We start from the raw sequence: 18,531 nt of genomic DNA on the forward strand, positions 1-18,531 counted from the left end.
ATAATCCAACTATTATATGTCGTGCTGGATAGTTTACAGCGCAAAACGATGACTTAATGTATGCCAGTTATTAAGTACGAATGTTTCGTTGTCATAATGATTATAAACAAAGCATTATTTTGAAATAGACACCGATTCGGCCGGGGGTCAAGGGGGCCGCCTTCGCCCCCCTGTAGGTCCAGGGCCGGGCCCTGCTAGGAGGAGCTAGATCTTTGCATGTTCCAATTCTATCCATTACCCGATAATCTAGTATTATCACGATTTCTTTTTTTCAAAACCAAATTACGGCCAATATTGACGATGAATGTCGTCCGCCATTTAACGCAAGTGCATATACAAATTGAATTGTGGGATTGGGGAATTCCCATTGAAGACATGTGTGAATCACGTGACGCGATTTGAGAGCATTGAGAACCGTTTATATTTAGTAATTACGACAAATCAACGACTCAATCTAAACTGTAACATGGACCTCCTTTTTACGAAAATTAAAGTGAATTTCTGAGAATAAAAACGCGTCTTTCTTTAAATTTTACCGAGTACTTTTCATTCCGGATCGTGATATAACTTGTCAGGTCATTCATGCATGTAGGCCTATATGTATGCATAGTTTGGCAATCTCAAAACACGTTATTTACCAACTTATTACATTATGTGTTATGACCATTTGTATAACAAAGTGCATTATTTAATTGAAGTATTTTTAAATGCGTATAATTAAATGTGTTATCTGAAATCATTTTCAGATTTCATAATTCACGGAAAATTAAGAAAATTCTAGCAACAGAGACACATTTCTAGTGTTTTTCATGTACAGATGAAAATCATGCCAAAATTAGACTTCGTGTATAACATCACGTCATTCTTCCTCGGGGAAAGCGTGGACTTTAATATTTAGATGCTGAATAACAACTTCGTATCGCAGAGGTCGCTAATATATTTTATTTTGATAGAAAATCGAAGAAAGTTTTTTTAATATGTGGAAACTTTTTATCTAACTAAAACAACAAGTTAATAACGCTTTACAGTGCTACATTCGTTGAGATACGGTCAGTAATAATCTGTGAAATGTACAGCTATTTGATACAGTTTCACGTGGGGTCGGTGTGCATTCGGCTGCCAGAGCGCTGATTGGTTGACGTGCTTACCACGAAAAATTTGATTGACAGCTGGAAAAATCAATATTGGCCACTCGCTGAGAAATTCATTGAAACAGTAGCTCTTAGGCGGAGTTAACGGACTGACTGAATGACCGGGCGTCGCTCATATATACTACGGTTATTCCTCGTCAATTATTGTCGGTTTGCGTGATCAAAACTTCCGATCGCAATTTTAAAGATTTGGGAGAAACAACCGAACGCTGGCGATTTTAACCGATGAATTCGATCAGCAATCGGTTAATAATGACAACCCTGTCAGACTGCGTCACATTAGACGCTATGTTTTGAGTGCAAAAGAGCGAGATTTCCCGGCGGTTATGTTTTGAACGTTCATCCGGATCGGCGCGTACGTTAGTCAGTGTGTTGATATTCGCGTTCAGTATCACGTGACTTTGTGCGGTTCGAAATAAACGTTAATCGATGTAAAGACACCGGTTAGTGGTGCTTTTATTTCAAATAACGTTTAAAAACAAGTTTTCTTTAGACCTTCAACTAGGGCATAAAAGACAGCTAAGTATGCTACTAAATGCAATGTGAAATACATCAAAATTACTGTATTTAATAAGCGTGTATTCTTAGCCAAACGTTCGATGTGCATGTAGCATTTATCATCATGGTTATGCAGCAAGATACGTGCAATTTTGGCACCGATTTCAGACGTATTGAAGGATTATTATCGACACGAACTGCAGGAAAAACCGTCTTTAATGCGAGAAAGAATTTTGCAAATGTATTTTAATAACTTGAGATATTAAAAAAAAAAATTCTTAACGGTGTGTTAACATTCTGTCCAGCCCGTGTGTAAACCCCTGAAAACACCGCTGATTCTGCACCCTGATATTTATGCTCTGTTTCGTGTATGTCCAGAAGCCATCGAGTATTGCGTGGTTTAATGCTTATTTGTCGAATTATATGTGAATCATCAACTGAGCTGCGTTCTGAGAAAACTGGGCTGAATGCATGTGCTTCATATATAGCCCCAGATTGACAGAAGCAGTCCGAACAGGCTTATCAGAGACGGTCCTTTCCGCTTAAAGGGGCCTTTTCACAGATTTTGGAAAATTTTGAAGTTTTTCATTAAATGCTTTATATTGATAAATGTAAACATTGGATCTTAAAAGCTCCAGTAAAAAATCAAGAATAAAATTAAAAAAAGGAAAAAAAAGTAGCCGGTACCAGGGCTCGAACCAGTGACCCTCGGAGTCCTGGAGTTAGTCTGAAGTAAAAACGCATTATCCTTCTCGGCTATTCGGCCGGGTATACACAGGTTTAGTATTTAATACCTTATATAAGCAATCTTCGTAGTTTCGTAAATTTAAACGACAACAACAGAACTCTCCAAATTATTCAATCGTTTTGCGTTGCAACGCTTTATAATTTTTAGGTTTTCAAATCGTCAAATGATACATATAATAGCTACATTGGACTATGGTGAATGTTCAGTAATACTGTTTCCTCACAAATATCATAACTAAAACGAAAATTTGCGAATCTGAAACACCTTTTTTCAATTTTGTCAATTTACTAAACCGTGAAAAGATCCCTTTAAAATGGATTTTCGTCGAGTAGTCGCTACCTTAAAAAATAAGATACATAAAAAGCGGACAGTGTCGTCCCGGATAAGCTTATGTGGACTGCAAACGCTAATCTGTGACGACACTTCACGCACATGCATGCCACCAAGTTCCCAGAAGGAGAGGCTGCACTAACTCGTTGATATATGAAGATTCGTATTAGTAGTGATACATTTTGACAGAACATAATTTATATCGGGGCTTATCAATTTATTTAACGTCACAGTACTTGGAAAAAAAGTACCAAAGCACATTCATGTGTATATATAAGAAAACTGTGTTAAGAGTTAGGTTGTTCGATTTGAAAGCAAATTAATGTATACCGCACATGCATGCATTTGTGATACATTACACATAATGTTTTTCACAGATGATTCGGATCTTGTTCGAATTGAAATGTTGGACTTAAAATCTGCTGGATCAATACTTCTCTGAAAGAAATAAGTACAAACTGTGTTAATTGTTACTTATTTTAATCAAGTCAGTGTTTTCTTTCACAGCACAATCCTATTTTAAACTGTATTTAATTTATAATCTGAATTGTATAGAGCCACAAAAATCATCTCAACAATAAGGCATTCTATGCTTACACTTAACATAAACTCTAATACATGAGTTTCTCTCTGGGAAAATGAGGTTTAATGCAGAATGCGTAAAGTGGCGTTCGTGTCATTTCCGCTTTAACTGTATTTTTCGTTTAAAGTAAGTCTCTTCTAAGCGAAAATCCAGTTTAGGCGGAGGGTATCGAACCTGGTTAGCCTGTGCGGACTGCGCTCACTTCACGAACACTCTTACTATTCTATTTTTTAATATTGCTACCCTCGTGGTTTTTCTCGTTGTCGGTTCAGTCGAAGCTCAGATAAGTGCACGACAGGTTGCAAGCCCGAGACACAATCCTGCTAGGACAAAACTAGTGTGGCATTTGGTTATGCTACTTTTAATGTGACGCTATGAAGCCATTATATTGTAAGCCCTTTACAAATGGTATTTGAAAAATCGGAAAAGCAAGTTGAGAACTGAGAGTAACTGAGAGTTGCTTTACTGACGGCCGTGATTTCTCTGGAATACTATTACAACTAATATATATCCAAATATTCAGCAACATTTGTGTGTACGTATATACTAGAGTTCACTTTACCGGATGTAACGGCTGAAAGGTTGGCTTTGTTCTGCGATATAATTAACTTTTTTACGTCCAGAGGTACAGGTGTCCCCAAAACACGTTTTTCTATTAAGTATTTTGTTCAGTGATCAATCAAAGGTTTCAGTAAATGTATAAGGCAACACGCACTGTGAATCATTAGTTAAAAAGGAAAGAAAGACTGTGCCATATGCGTCAACACTAATTAAACGTAATAACGTTTATCTCCTAGCAGCTTAGTAACCTTTTTGGGGCAATATTAATTTACTTGCAATGCTGACGAAGAAAACCGCGTTTATAAAAGCACAACAGTGAGATTATTAAAAATGGCGAAACATAAAGAACTCTGCATTTATTTCCACTTAATTGCAAAATTCCTAAGAGACGTAATAATTCAACGAGCCGTTCAGAAATAAGAAACAGTATGTGCCACATAGGTACCAAAACATAACACCCATTTGCGTAATGATTTCAAGTTGTTATATCAAAAGAGATTGAATGCGAATATAATTGGAATATTAATGCGATTACAACACCAAAGCGTATTCCAATATATTTCGTGCTAGACAGTTTATAGCGTAAAACAATAATGTTAGGTCTAGCAGATATTCAGTACGAATGTTGCGTTTACGGTAGTGGTAGTCTAAAAATCGCAATTTGACAATATTTTAACTGAAAAAAGAGCGATATTTAGCGGCGTTTCGAACTTTCATCCAGTTGTGCGCTGTTTTACGTTTGTTTATTTTTATACTCTGTTTAGTGTTTGTCCAAAAGCCATCGAGTTATGCGTGGTTTCATGCTTATATATCGAATGATTTGTGGATCATCAAATGAGCTGCGTTTTGTGAAAATAGGGCTTAATGCATGTGCGTAATGCATCGTCAAGGAGTGAATTATGCTGTCCGAACAGGCTAATAAGGAAATACATTTTCCGCCTATACTGGATTTTCGCCAAGAAGTCTCTTCCTTTAAACGAAAAATACAATAAAAGCGGAAAGTATTGTCTCCAAGCCTGCGCCGACATGTAGCGAATCTGGGACGATACTTTACGCACTTGCATTAAGGCCGTTTACCATAGAAAAAGGCGCAACAGCCCGTTCTTATAATCATAATAATAATAATAATAATAATAATAATAAAAATAATAACAATAATAATAATAATAATAATCGCTTTATTTTCCGAAGGTAACTCATTAAGACAACAAATTGATATAAAGTCATGCAAACAATTTAACATTGGCAGTCTTATTTTCAACGAGGCCTTCAAACAACTATGGTTTGTATAATGCAAAAATGCAAACATGTACACTTTGACGGACATAAGAGTACTGTAACAGTGTAATAGAAGTGTCATAAAAAGCAAATCTATTATATGACTTCTCTAATATTATTAATTTCTCTTCAATATTGAAATTGTCTCAAGGAACAAATACTTATTAACAGAAAGTATTTAAGAATATAAATTTATTGTTGATTACATTTTCCCATATGCACATACTCTAACTCTAACTTAATAGTAGACTAATATTACACGTAATACAGTTGGGCACAAGTGAATTAAAGCTGAACTAATAGATACATTAAAAGTCAATATCTTTGAAAAAAACGCACTATTTTTGAACATGTTTATATAGAAAACTGTGTAAAAATTTAGGTCTTTTGGTTTAAAATCAAGATTAATGTCGATGAATATCAGAGAAATCACTGATAACATCGTTGAGTATTTCTTTAAAATAATATTCTTGGAGAGGTAATGTTCACAACTAAACTCAACGTTTGCAAATATGGCTAAACCGATTCGACATCATTTGATGTATTTTGTATGTAGTTATGATACATATGACCTTAAGATAAGAGCCTCAGATATCAATCAATGATGGAAATTTCTTTCACCGTAAGTATTGGCTAGGGATCCAATAGCCTGTCATTACAGGCAGAATTGAACATACTGCGACAATATGTTTGCATATTAGCTAGACTTTTATCTCGGGAGTTTTTTCGATAAATACATAGCCTAATTCTTGCGTAATGACAGGTGTCCCCAAAATACGTTTTTCTATTAAGTATTTCGTTCAGCTATCAATCAAAAGGTTCAGTTAATTACTAAACCAGCATTCACTGTGAATCTTAGTTAACAAGGAAAAAAGACTAGGCCACATGTGTTAACGGTAATTTAATAGAAGTAATGGCCTTGTCTTCTGGGTGCTTGGTAACCCTATTAGGACAACATTAATTGACTTGAATTTCTGACTAAGCGAACGGTAAATGCAGCAGCAAAAATGTCAGATTATCTTTATTTGCTGAAACATGAATAGTACGGTTTTAATGTTACACATTATAGCAAAACTTCATACGATACTTCAAAATAGAATGAGCCGTTAAGGTATATGCAACTGCATGTGCCACAAAGACCTCTAGAGAATTCGTGGAAGTAATAGGCACATTCCAGATATTATGAAATTTGAACTATTTTATAAGACCACTACATAGTATGATGCGTTCAATTTGCAACATCAAAAGGGATTGATTACAAATTGCAATACAGTATTTAGTGACGGAACTCAGCTTTGTTTCTTAATAGCATCGATACGTGTCAAAATGATATTTTCTTAAACGTGTAACTAAACAATAACGAAATTGTAAGTGTATTTATTAAACGTTTGAATATACTGGTAAAATGATTAAAAAATATATGAGTCGCGTTCTGAGAAAACTGGGCATAATGAATGTGGACTGCACAGCGTATCAGGGACGACACTTGCCGCTTGTATGACATTTAACGTTTAAATGAAGTCTCTTCTTAGCAAAAATCCAATTTATGCGGAAAGTGTCGTCCCTGGTTAGCTTGTGCGGACTGCACAGGCTAATCTGGGATGACACTTTACGCACATGCATTAAGCCCCGTTTTCTTAGAACGCGTCACATTTATACGCCTCGCTCTTGGAATACGGTGCTTGATGTATATGTATAAAGGGTCGTCCCAGATTAACCAGCGCCGCCGCACAGACTTATCAAGGGCGACCCTTTCCGGTTGCATGTTCACTATAAGGATATATTTCTACATTTCGATGTTTATCAACTTACCTTAGGTACTTTTGGAGTTGTCGCTGGATACGGATTTTACTTTTAACTTATTTAAGTGACAATATATATCCCACTTTTTGTGTCTGACAAAAAAACCTGATATTGCGTGCATAGTCCTCATATGACTCTCTAATGACATAAAGCCCCAGTCCCATATAGATTCCGGATCAACACGGAGCATACCCGGGATGTTCCGGCATGTGAACCGGTAGCCGCAGTGTAGCTCCGTGTCGATCCGTGAAAGTCCTGTGACGTCCGGAAATGTCCTTAGCGCTCCGAGAGGCCGGTACGGCAGTTTCAAGGCATTGAAACTCGTTAAGCCCAAGTCCCATATAAACACAGATGGACGACACTTTTCGCTGGATTTTCGCAAAGAAAATGCTTAATGTAAACGGAAAAAACACAACAACATTGAATTATAAAAGTGTTGTCCCTTATAAGCCAACGCGGAATGCACAGGCTAATTGAGAGTAAGATACATACAATCCGCGGAAATCTGCAGTACATAAACTATTGATTATATCTAGGAGTTCTTCATTTAAGACAAGTGGTCCGTCTTATCAAAGATCGTACGACAATGTTAACTTACGATTGAATTTTGTAATTTTAAAATGTAAGTGATAATGATTTGTATGTTTAAAATATAAAGGATATTTGACAGCTACTTTGAAAATGAATGGAAATGTTCAGCAAAAGTAATTATAAATGTGACGGTTACATATTTATGGCGCTTCGATAATTGCATCGTAAGGTGAGAATGGCGTACGATCTTTGATAAGTACTTACTGTCTTATAACTGAAATCAAAGGCTGGACATTATAAAGTAATGGTTAAAACTTCTGTGACACCATTTGGTGCATTTAGTATGGTAACACTGCGTATAGTTTGTTCTTCGTGGGTTATCGTTTTTACCAAAGTATCACTGTTTTACCGCGAAACTGGCTTATTCGAGTGCGTATTATTTTGACCTGAGTACATGCTCTTACTGTACTCTTATTATTGAAGTTATTGTTCTGGTTCTGTCATTAACGAAATTAAACGAATGCGTGTAGAGGGAATACCATTCTAGCAATATGCATACTGCTGCCGTGAATTATTTAGTGTGCATGTCATTACTTTTCAATAAAAGGTCAATAATGTACTTATTAGGTAACTAAGTTTTCTTGTTATGCTAACCTTAGGCCAAGCACACCAACTCATGTTATTGCCTTGCTTATATATATCTACAGCATCGGGCCTCCCATTCAATTTACATAAAACTTTGAATAGGTATGATAGAAACAATGGTTTGATTCGTACCTGAATGCATAGGTATAGACGCAAGTAACACAAAGTAAACAACGTGTTTGGCGACACCGGTTCGCGTACTTTCGTTAGTTCATTTGATTGTATGTGTGTGTGTGTGTGTTGTTTTTTGTTTCAAGTAAATGTCACATTATCCTCGTCCTTTAAATTATCTTAAACTAAGCAATGATCTCTCTAGCTTTAACGTGTCAGAATATTTCTTTCGTTTATCATTTGGTACTCATTGTATAGTTATCAATCACAATAAGGCTACTGTTTGACAACGCCGTAGAGCATACATACGTAATTTTACGCTAATTTCGAATTATCACGAAGACTTGATTGGATAAACATATCGTCCATTATCGACTTTGGATTTATTCTCCCTCATTTCCACGAGGGCTTTCGAAATTGCGATGCGTATACGTTATTGTTGATTGCTTGTTTAAGAAACTCGCATTTTATTTAGCTTGACCTTCTTCGAACCATATGATAATGATTCGATTCAAGTATGCAGAGTGCCTAGCATCAATAATACTATTGTAAGAAAGAGTTGTTGCAGAAACAAAATAAAGGCCAACCCCAAGACATCGATGCTAGTGTATGTGTGAGTGTGGTGGGTTTACTCTCTCCATTCAGGTAATAAGCATATTTTAGCAATCTTTGTGTTCATTTTTGTTTATGTTGGAATGTATACACATTTTATTTTAATTTATATTTCTGCGTTGTTTATTTCTATACGCATTTTTCATCGTGAATACAAAATAAGCGCATGAATACCATGATCTATCCGATGGAAATCTTACCTTATAAACTATACACTCAGTTTTGTTTTCGTCTTATAAATAGGTAAAACAAAAAATGCTTTTTTTCTTATGTAGAGTAGCTTCTTGCAGTTATTGGAAGTGCTTAAATATGGGAAAATAAAAATCATTATTTTTATTTGGAAAGTTAACATAAACGCTCCTTGGTTTTCTCAAAAAGATAAACATATGTGAATAACTAACAAGAATACAAGGTCACATTTAAAAGCACTTAACATCAAGGAAACCATAGCTTCATTCAAACAAAAAAGGTCTTTCTTTTGTTATGTGAAAAATTCATGAATTTACAAATGACATATACACTAATCGGAAATCTGCGCTTATTTTGTAGATGTGTTCAGAGTACTCTTAGAGACAGTTTTAGAATTTAAAAAATGTTGGAACTAAAATCCTATTCCGTAATTCATAAACAATACTGTCTTTAACTATGAAAATCAATGTATAAATAATTTGCAAATGAGCATTTACGCTGATCATATCAATAGTATGTACATATATGCAGTATTTAGTACTTTTCTACGCCAAAATTTCATTTGAGTCGTTCACATCATCAATAAGTTATATTTCGCAATTGTTTCTTCCCACATTATGTGAAACATGTCCGTCTATATCACATTTGTACTGAGTATTATTGGTTTTGCGTGCCATGCAAAATGTTTTCGATATTTTCATTTAAACTGCATTAATGTCCTTTTAAAGGCAATACAAATGCATTTAATATATGACCGTTGTTTGCATTAATCCACCATTACTATCCCTAACCCACAGTATTAATATTCACCTCGCTCTATACAAACAGGGCTTACTGCATGTTACTGAAGTTCCTTCTCAAAAAGGAAGCTTGCGAGTTAGTGTGGCTTGTATACAATCATGTAATTCCAAAGATCCAGAATACAAGTTCTATATTGCTATCTGCATAAGGCATAGTGTAGCAGCGTTGGACGTATGAATATAGACAATCAAACAATTTTAAGTTATATTTCTTCGCTACTCAAATAGCTGTTTTATGCCTCAAGACCCTTTTTAACAATATATTAAAAATACTTTTTTTTATACTATTCACACATTTCAATTATATTAAACCATGTCAGTTTTCCATAAATATGATGTGTATTTTTTCATTCACATGTGTTTATTTGGGTTACTATAGTATAATTCAATATCTTTTATGTATTTATTTATTTACTGTGGGAGCGTTCTTTAGATCTCCCCCATAGACACCACGGAAACGGACTCGAGAGCGTTTTAAATAAGCTTAGGCTTGTTATTCTATCGAGCTTAAATAAATTGGTTTAAAAAAGCTCGAAAAAAAGTCAGATAGCATTCTAATGCGTCCATAAATTACTTCCCGCTTTTATTTCCAAATCTATTATTTAAGCTTTGCACTGGGAATCCGGGCTTCAAAATCTGCGTTAAGTGTCCTCACAGATAAGCTTGGGTACAGGCTAATCAGTGTCACATTTCCGCCTTCATGAATAGACTGCCTTTAAAAGGATCTTTTCACGCTTTGGTAAATTGACAAAATTGAAAAAAGTTGTTTCAGATTCGTAAGTTTTCGTTTTAGTTATGATATTTGTGAGAAAACAGTAATACTGAACATTAACCATGCTCTAATATAGCCATTATATGCATCTTTTGACGATTTTAAAACCTAAAAATTATAAAGCGTTGCAACGCGAAACGATTGAATAATTTGGAGAGTTCTGTTTTTGTCGTTAAATTTTGTGAAAGTACGAAGATTGCTTATATAAGGTATAAAATACGTCAAGAATGTGTAATCGGCGGAATAGCTCAGTAGGCTAAAGCGTTTTTACTTCAGGACTCTGGCAGGACTCCAGGGGTCACTGGTTCGAAATGGCAATGTTCTTTTCCTTTCTTTAATTTTTTTATTGATTTTTTACTGGAGCTTTTATGATCCAATGTTTACATTTATCAATATAAAGCATTTAATGAATAAGTTAAAAAAATGCCAAAATCTGTGAAAAGGCCCCTTTAAACGAAAAATACGTAACAGTGGAAAGAGTCGTCTCTGATAAGTCCGCCAAAGCCTTGCGGACTGCACAGGTTTATCGTGATGACACTTTACGAACATGCATTAAGTCCCGTTTTCCCAGAGCAAGGTTATTATATATGAGGTCGGTATGCACGGACCTTATATCGGTAAGTCATTGATTTTAAAAGCTGCACATTCTTTTATTTTAAACTTTTTCTTCACATAACAATCCGTGAACATGGATGGCCAGTTATTTTTAAATGCAAGCCATATATTAATATTTAAGTCCGCCATAATGCCCTAGAAAATGTATATAGTGTGAAAGATGCATAATGCTATTAATTGCGTGGTATATGTGCTTTTTACTATATGAAGTTTTTACAGTCCCGTTGCTAGGTAAGGAAGGCCGTAAATATTGTAAATTCATTTCAATTATTTTGTCTACTGGTTATTGGAATTCATTGTTTAGGCAAAAAGTGGATTCTCTCCCATAAATAGTTCAGAATCTATCAATTACGTCTAAGAATGTGGACTACCAAGTGTACTTTGCTTAGAGGTTAACATGATTCTGCTAACAAACGATCGATCTCTCACGAACATATTAATAATTCACAATAGCTGCACTATTGGCGTATATACGGCTGATCCAAACAGATGGCTCACCTCAAAGAAGTGTGTTTACTACAACTGCAATTTTATATAACGATGGGCTTAGAAGGAATTAGTTGATAGAAACAATATGTTGATTAGATAATAAATATACGGAAACGCGTTTAAGGCTTGGTCTAAAAGCGCAGAGTGTCAGTATGTGCATCCCCAGTAGTAACTAGCAATGCACATTTAGTTGGGGTTTATGTTACACACAGCAAGTGTGTGTTAAATTAATTTAAATGTTTGGTTATGTAATTTTTGTTTTCGCTTGGGCACGGAATGAACAACAAGCGCTGTAATACAACGTCGAGAAAAGTATTTGGTGAAGTGCGCTTTTAAGAAAATGACATAAAATACGTTAACTTCAGTATGTATAAATCTTACAGTGATACTAATATTTATGTCATATTCTTTTCAAGGACAATCTTAAACATGTAGACGCATACGACGTTTGAAATTCTGGGTATTATTGTCGAACACTAATTGCTTATCCAACACGTCACTTTTGAAATTCTGGGTTTTATTTACGTACAAAAATTGCTTATCAAACACGTCATGATTAAAAGTGGTCACCCCGGCTGGATGGTTTGCAGGATTTTAGCGCGTTTTATTCCGCCTTTACGGAAACACCTACTGGTTGACAAGGAAAAACGTAAGAAGTTAGCTTTTACCATTTTATTTCACCGTGTACATACATAGCTATCAATTTTTTCCCTGTGTTGTGTGTGAATATTGTTTAGTTTCACTAAACGCACAATGATTTTACGTGACGTTTACCGTATTTAACTTCACTTACACATTGCGCGTATTTGTAATGCATAAGTATGTTCACCTGTATTATTCAACAAGTGTAACATTATTTATTTTTTTGGTTCAAGCGTATCAAGACTTCTCTATAACGTATTACGAGGTAAACATATCCATTTCTATGAATGAACACATATGCTATTTTATATGGAACATTTAACATGTTACTTGTTTTTAAACCATCTGTTTGTCAACGTCATTATGATTTAAAACTGGGTTATCTGTTTCTATCAGGCAAACCGTTTATTTAATGAATATGCAGACATTGTGTTCATTAACACTGCATGAAGTACTTATTGGTTTATGTCATATTGTTAAACACTGTCCATTTTTTCTTATTATAGACTATGTTTTGCCGTACAACATTACATCACTATTTATACAATTAGTCATCTTAAGTATTGAAGCGTTGACCTGAACCTGATGCGCTAATATTGACGCAGCAGACACAACAACAATGCCCCCAATATTAATATCTGCTTCATTAGAACACCGGTGGTGCTGTTGGCCTTACACCTGTGCTCGGAGGGTGTGTCTCGAGGGACCGGTCATTGACTTCATTGATTAGGGTATTGCGTCAATGTGAATAGTAAATAATGGTGCTAAGTGATGACGACTTCTATATTGATTTGCAGAGACAGTTATTACAATAGCATTACAAGATGATGATAATTGGTGCATCAGTTCTTAAACTAACTTTACTATATTTCATAAAGGAAGGAACTATATGCGCACACATTTTTCAGACATAAAAACATCTAAGATAAAGATATTTGCATCAACCACAAATAGTTATGAGCGTTTATGAAATTTACTTGATAAACGGAGCTTTAAGTTGATAAGGTATTAAACACGATGCATGTGTCAACACATTTAGTGCAAATATGTAAAATGTTATAATGGACATCTATGTTAGTCAGAATTAGCAACTCAAAACCGTACACACGCATCTAGTGTTCCTGAAAACAAAACAACTAGAAGCTATTCGAAAAATCAGTAAGTGTACACTCGGTAACTATTACTAACTTATGTCTGTTAAAAGTAGTGTTGAAAACGTATTTTCGCGAAACACTGCTTTAGTCTAATAATGCAATTTACTGCATAGTGTCATTGCGAGAAGTTTACTATTCTCACGCATAACAACATCACTTTTCATTTGCTGTAACTAAATTCAATTGTTGTAAAATAACAATACATATTAGGTCGATTCGATAATAAAAACTATTTAGTTATCATCAAATTATAAATATTTCCTGACGCTGATATTTTGCATATTTCACATGATTTAGATAAGCCAACACTTGCAAATGCCAAGCATTCGTTTCCTGATAAAGTTTCCTGTCATTAGATTTTCCTACATTCCTATTTTATCACCTTACTGCCCGCCCTGTTTGTCTATTCATTTACGGATTTGTCTGTTTACATGAGGAGCATATTCAAACACATGACACGGGCAAACTTGGCTTAACGATGCACGCACTTGCTAATCAATTACAAAACTTTCCGCAAAAACTGGATTGTCGCTAAAAAGAGACACCATTTAAGCGAAAAAAAAGTTAAAATGGAGTCGCCCAATATGAGCCTGTGCAGTACGCACATGCAAATCTGGGAGGAATCTTAACGTATACGCATGAAGCCCCGTATTCCCAGTAGGAGACTAATTCAGCTAACCTAAAAGCGAGCGTCCATATGTTTTGAAAGACCGTATGCAGAAAGACTTAGTAGGAAAATTTATACAACAAACACATCTAGATGACCGTCTGCGGGTAATCAAAACATGATTTATTGTAAACGTGATGATAACTGTGACAAGCATTGGTTATAATTTTGATACATTGTAAGACTAACTAAAAACTAAAACCTATATATTCGTATTGAAAACTATTATGTCACATTAATGAACATGGTGTTGGTATTACGATTAAGGGATGTGTTTTCTCTGATCAATAAGCAATATGAAGCATGTGTAGAATTTCAGATTATAATACTGAAACCCAAACAAAGTAAATAAAACAAATATACATATTATCTTGATGAATAAAAATGTTATTATGATTGTTTGGAAGTTATTATAATATTTATTATACATACCGATTTTGTATCAAGACACCCAGATGAGCCATCTAACAACGGGTTCACAACATTCATACTAAAAGTCCAGTACAAATAGGACATTGATGAAATAGTTACTGACTCAATGAACCAGGTACGACATGTACAATTCTTGAGGCGACATCAATAATCTTTATATTTAGCAGGCATCATACAAATAGCTCGGGCGTCGAGCCTTATTGCAGTATTGGAATATCCAGAGATTGGCGCGTCAAGTAAAAACCGATGGAAACCTCACGTGCGCGTTTGCGGGAATCATGTTGGATGTGTAATTATAAAACATAACCGATAAACAAATAGATTTATATTAGTGCCAATGGAGGATCGCTAGATAATGAGGTATTTCATTTGAATTGCGGGTTATATAGATTCGGATATAGCTTGTGTTGTATTTGAAAACCAGCATCGGTCAGATTAGTTTTCTGTATAACATGATACTGTCAGCATGTTAACGATCGCTTGTCGGTACATGTGTATTATTTTATTATAAGTATTTGATTAAGAATTATTTACAAAGGACATCGATCACTGTTTTTAGTGTGTTACAATGGGCTTAGTTAATGTTACAGTAATTGAGCTATGAATATTATAGTATAGTTATATTACATGTATATTGAATGTGAAGGTATTACTTAAAGATGATTTTTCCCGAGAACAACCAAGTGCACACATGACAGAAATTGACATTAGTACTTGTGCTGCCTTGCTGGAGAATCGTCCATTTGTAGCAGACGGATTAATTTCCCGGACTTTATTTCTGCAGACGCGAGTCGGTGACATTTAATTTGGATGAAAACCAAACCTTGTTAACGCAAGTCTGTCTGGATGTTACGAATGTATCGAATGATTTTGTACCGGCTTTGCCCGCCTTTAAGGAAACATTTTCTTCTTGACCAAGAAAAAAGTAAGTAGATTTTTTTTTTCTTTAAATGTTGAACATGTGAAACGTTCAAGTGTTATAAGACCAAAACGTATAACATTTTAATACAATTGATACAACTACGACTTCATCGCTATTGAAGTTATCGACATAAGTATCACTATTTTTTTAAACTAATTATTTGAATAATGTCTGCGCTGAAGCCATATGCTAATTGTTTTCTCTTTAATTTAGATCGCGACTGTCACTTAAATATTTTTCAACACATTTTGCTTGCTACTATTTAGTTACATCTTAACCACTTTCTGTGAAAACGGGGCTAAATGCATTTTCGTTTAGTGTTGTCCAATTTAAGCCTGTGCCTTTCGCAAAGGCTTATCAGGGACGACACGTTCCGCTTCAATAGAATTTTTCGTTTGAAGGAAGGCAAGTCTAAGCGGAAAGTGTCGGTCCTGAATAGCCTATGTGGACTGTGCTAATCTGGCACGACACTTTACACTCATGCATAAACCCGAATTTCACAGAGCAAGGCTCATAACTATTTATTTCCCCCTGTTTGTGGCAGATACTTAATGAGAGCCGGTTACAAATGTCCTTTATCACGTTGGGAATAATGTGTTGATGTTTCTGCGTAGTTAACAACACGAACGTTTCTCCTGATAATGTTTCGCAAGTTTCAATTCTTATAAAAATACACATTTGTTTTGTCAAGAAAACGCGGTTAACACAATATTGTTAGACGTGGGGAAAGTTGTGTTTTTGAATCACTGTGCTGAATCATTAGAGTTTAAGATATTATGAACGACGTACCACTTGTATGGTATTTGTGTGTCTCCTATTGTTATCAAGGGAAAATCAATAATTACCAGGTAAACTTTGAGTACCGGCCATTGATAAGAGTTGTGTCCGCGTGCATATCATTCATTATTTACAACATCTGCACAAATAAGTCTCGCTCTATGAATAACTGGGCTTAATGCTATGCGTTTAGTGTCATCCCAGAAAAGCATGTGCCGTCTGCACAAGCTAATCAGGGCAAACACTATGCAGTAGACCAAGTTTTCCCTGAACGATGCTCAAATGATGAGTGGAATAGTCATGCTTATTATTTGACTTCTAATAGAAACTTGTTTAATCTCTATTATGATTATCCTTAGACTATTGCAACACATTCGTACATAACCATTTTATGTAGATTTATCATGAAAACAAAGATAGACCTCTCGTTTATGTTTTGTTTTGTATATGAAAATGAACTCTATTTTAATACAACTTACCGATCGCTTGACCACTCGTTTGTTATATACTTACATTTATGTGCTGTATACTCATAAACAATCAACTGTAAACTGTATAATTCAGACTTCTCTGGTCGTTATCGAATTTTGTAAAATACATATGGATGTGTAATGAACACATGCACACATGCATAGTATATGTAGGTATTCTCTCAAGAACTATACCGTATCATGCACAATACGATGCGGACAAATTCCAAGTATATATTAATAATTTAATAGTAAAAAACTTATGTTTGACTACTCCATTTATATGGCGCACGGAATGCGATATATTGTATACATTGACATTTGTGAAAGTGTGTGACCTTGTATTCAGTATGCGCGTGCGTGTAAATTTCAGTTAGTATGCATTTTCTTTTCTACTATTGTGCGTTTGTTTGTATTGGTTTGCGTACGTAAAAAAAAGTAACCCTCAATTGGGCTCGAACCACTGACCCCTGGAGTAAAAATATATCGCTTAGACCACACGGCCATCCGTGCTCGCACAATGAATGATGTATTTTCTACTTTATACCAGCAATTCTCGTAGTATCACAAAATATAACGACAGAAAGAGAACTCTCCAAATTATTCAATCCTTTCGCGTTGCAACGCTTCATAATTTTCAGGTTTTTAAATCGTCAAAAGATGCATGTAATGGATATTTTAGAGCATGGCAAATGTTCAGTATTACTGGCTCCTCACAAATATCATAACTACAACGAAAATTTGCGAATCTGAAACATTTTTATTTTATTTTGTAAATTTACCAAAACGTGAAAAAGGCCCTTAACACGGGATCGTTTGTTTGAACACCTTTTGATAATATAATAAAAGTAGATGTCTTTGTTAGAACTCAAAACTTTATTGCGCATGACATTATTTCGGAAAACAGTATAACCCATGAGAATTTCATCAACACGTTGTGTCGAGTCCATCAGTATTTTTATTTCGCTTTCTGATAAAGTTGCCCGCTTGAAGTTGGTACATATGCATAATTATGGTTTAAGCATAATTAAAAGCCCATGTTTGTCTTCTAACTTAATTATTAATGTTAGGAATTCATTTTAAGTTTCACATATGTAGTGTTCACTTTGTATCTGTCACACAACACTGATTTTTCTGTCAAATTACATTAATTCGTGTGCGATAGACACGTTAATAGGTGCATTAAAGAATGGTAAAGAGTCAATATATCGTGTATATATCACTTCGAGGATAAAGAAGTGGGAAGCTTTAAGACATGTCTTTCAGAAAGATGAATATTTACATGAGCAAGTTAAAAACAGCAAGCAACTGTGGAACGTCAAGATTCGCAAACAAGAGACATGAACTTGTTGCATGTTGTTTGTCATGATAATGGCAAATAGCACGACCGTCTGCATGCAATCCAATGATGGAATCGATTTGTAAGGAATCAACAGCATTTGTCGAATATCATGGTTTCATTACTGAGACGAGTAATCTGTTTGATGTGTAATTACGTATAACCAGACAGCGGAATACATTTGAGTCGCTTTCTGAGAAAACTGGGCATAATGCATGTGCGTAAAGTGTCGTCCCAGAATAGCCTGTGCAGTCCGCAATGGTACATGTATGAACGGCTTTACACTCGATTTAAGTTGAGTTAAGACTGATCAAACCATCAATTTTGTCGTATAAATGGCTGTCATTATGGGATTTTGTATTTAAATAAAAATTATCTTTTCAATTTAAATTACCTCTCGTCTAAAACTAAA

General features: G+C 35.0%; 1 protein-coding gene across 4 annotated transcripts in view; it reads left to right on the forward strand.

Annotated features, from left to right (window-relative positions):
* LOC127842613 (Kv channel-interacting protein 4-like) overlaps positions 1-18,531 on the forward strand; it is a 91,446-nt gene that overhangs the window by 50,139 nt on the left and 22,776 nt on the right. Inside the window, exon 1 of one of the 4 annotated variants that reach the window (XM_052372199.1) lies at positions 11,924-12,365. The exons of 2 other annotated variants lie outside the window; for them this stretch is intronic. In XM_052372199.1, the coding sequence (XP_052228159.1) occupies positions 12,269-12,365 (97 nt within the window). In that variant the 5' untranslated portion in view covers positions 11,924-12,268. Of the gene's footprint in view, positions 1-11,923; positions 12,366-15,164; positions 15,537-18,531 lie in introns of those variants that run through there. One more of the 4 variants, XM_052372200.1, reaches the window with a different exon arrangement.

This window comes from Dreissena polymorpha, chromosome 8 (assembly GCF_020536995.1).
Source record: "Dreissena polymorpha isolate Duluth1 chromosome 8, UMN_Dpol_1.0, whole genome shotgun sequence".
Taxonomy (NCBI): domain Eukaryota; kingdom Metazoa; phylum Mollusca; class Bivalvia; order Myida; family Dreissenidae; genus Dreissena; species Dreissena polymorpha.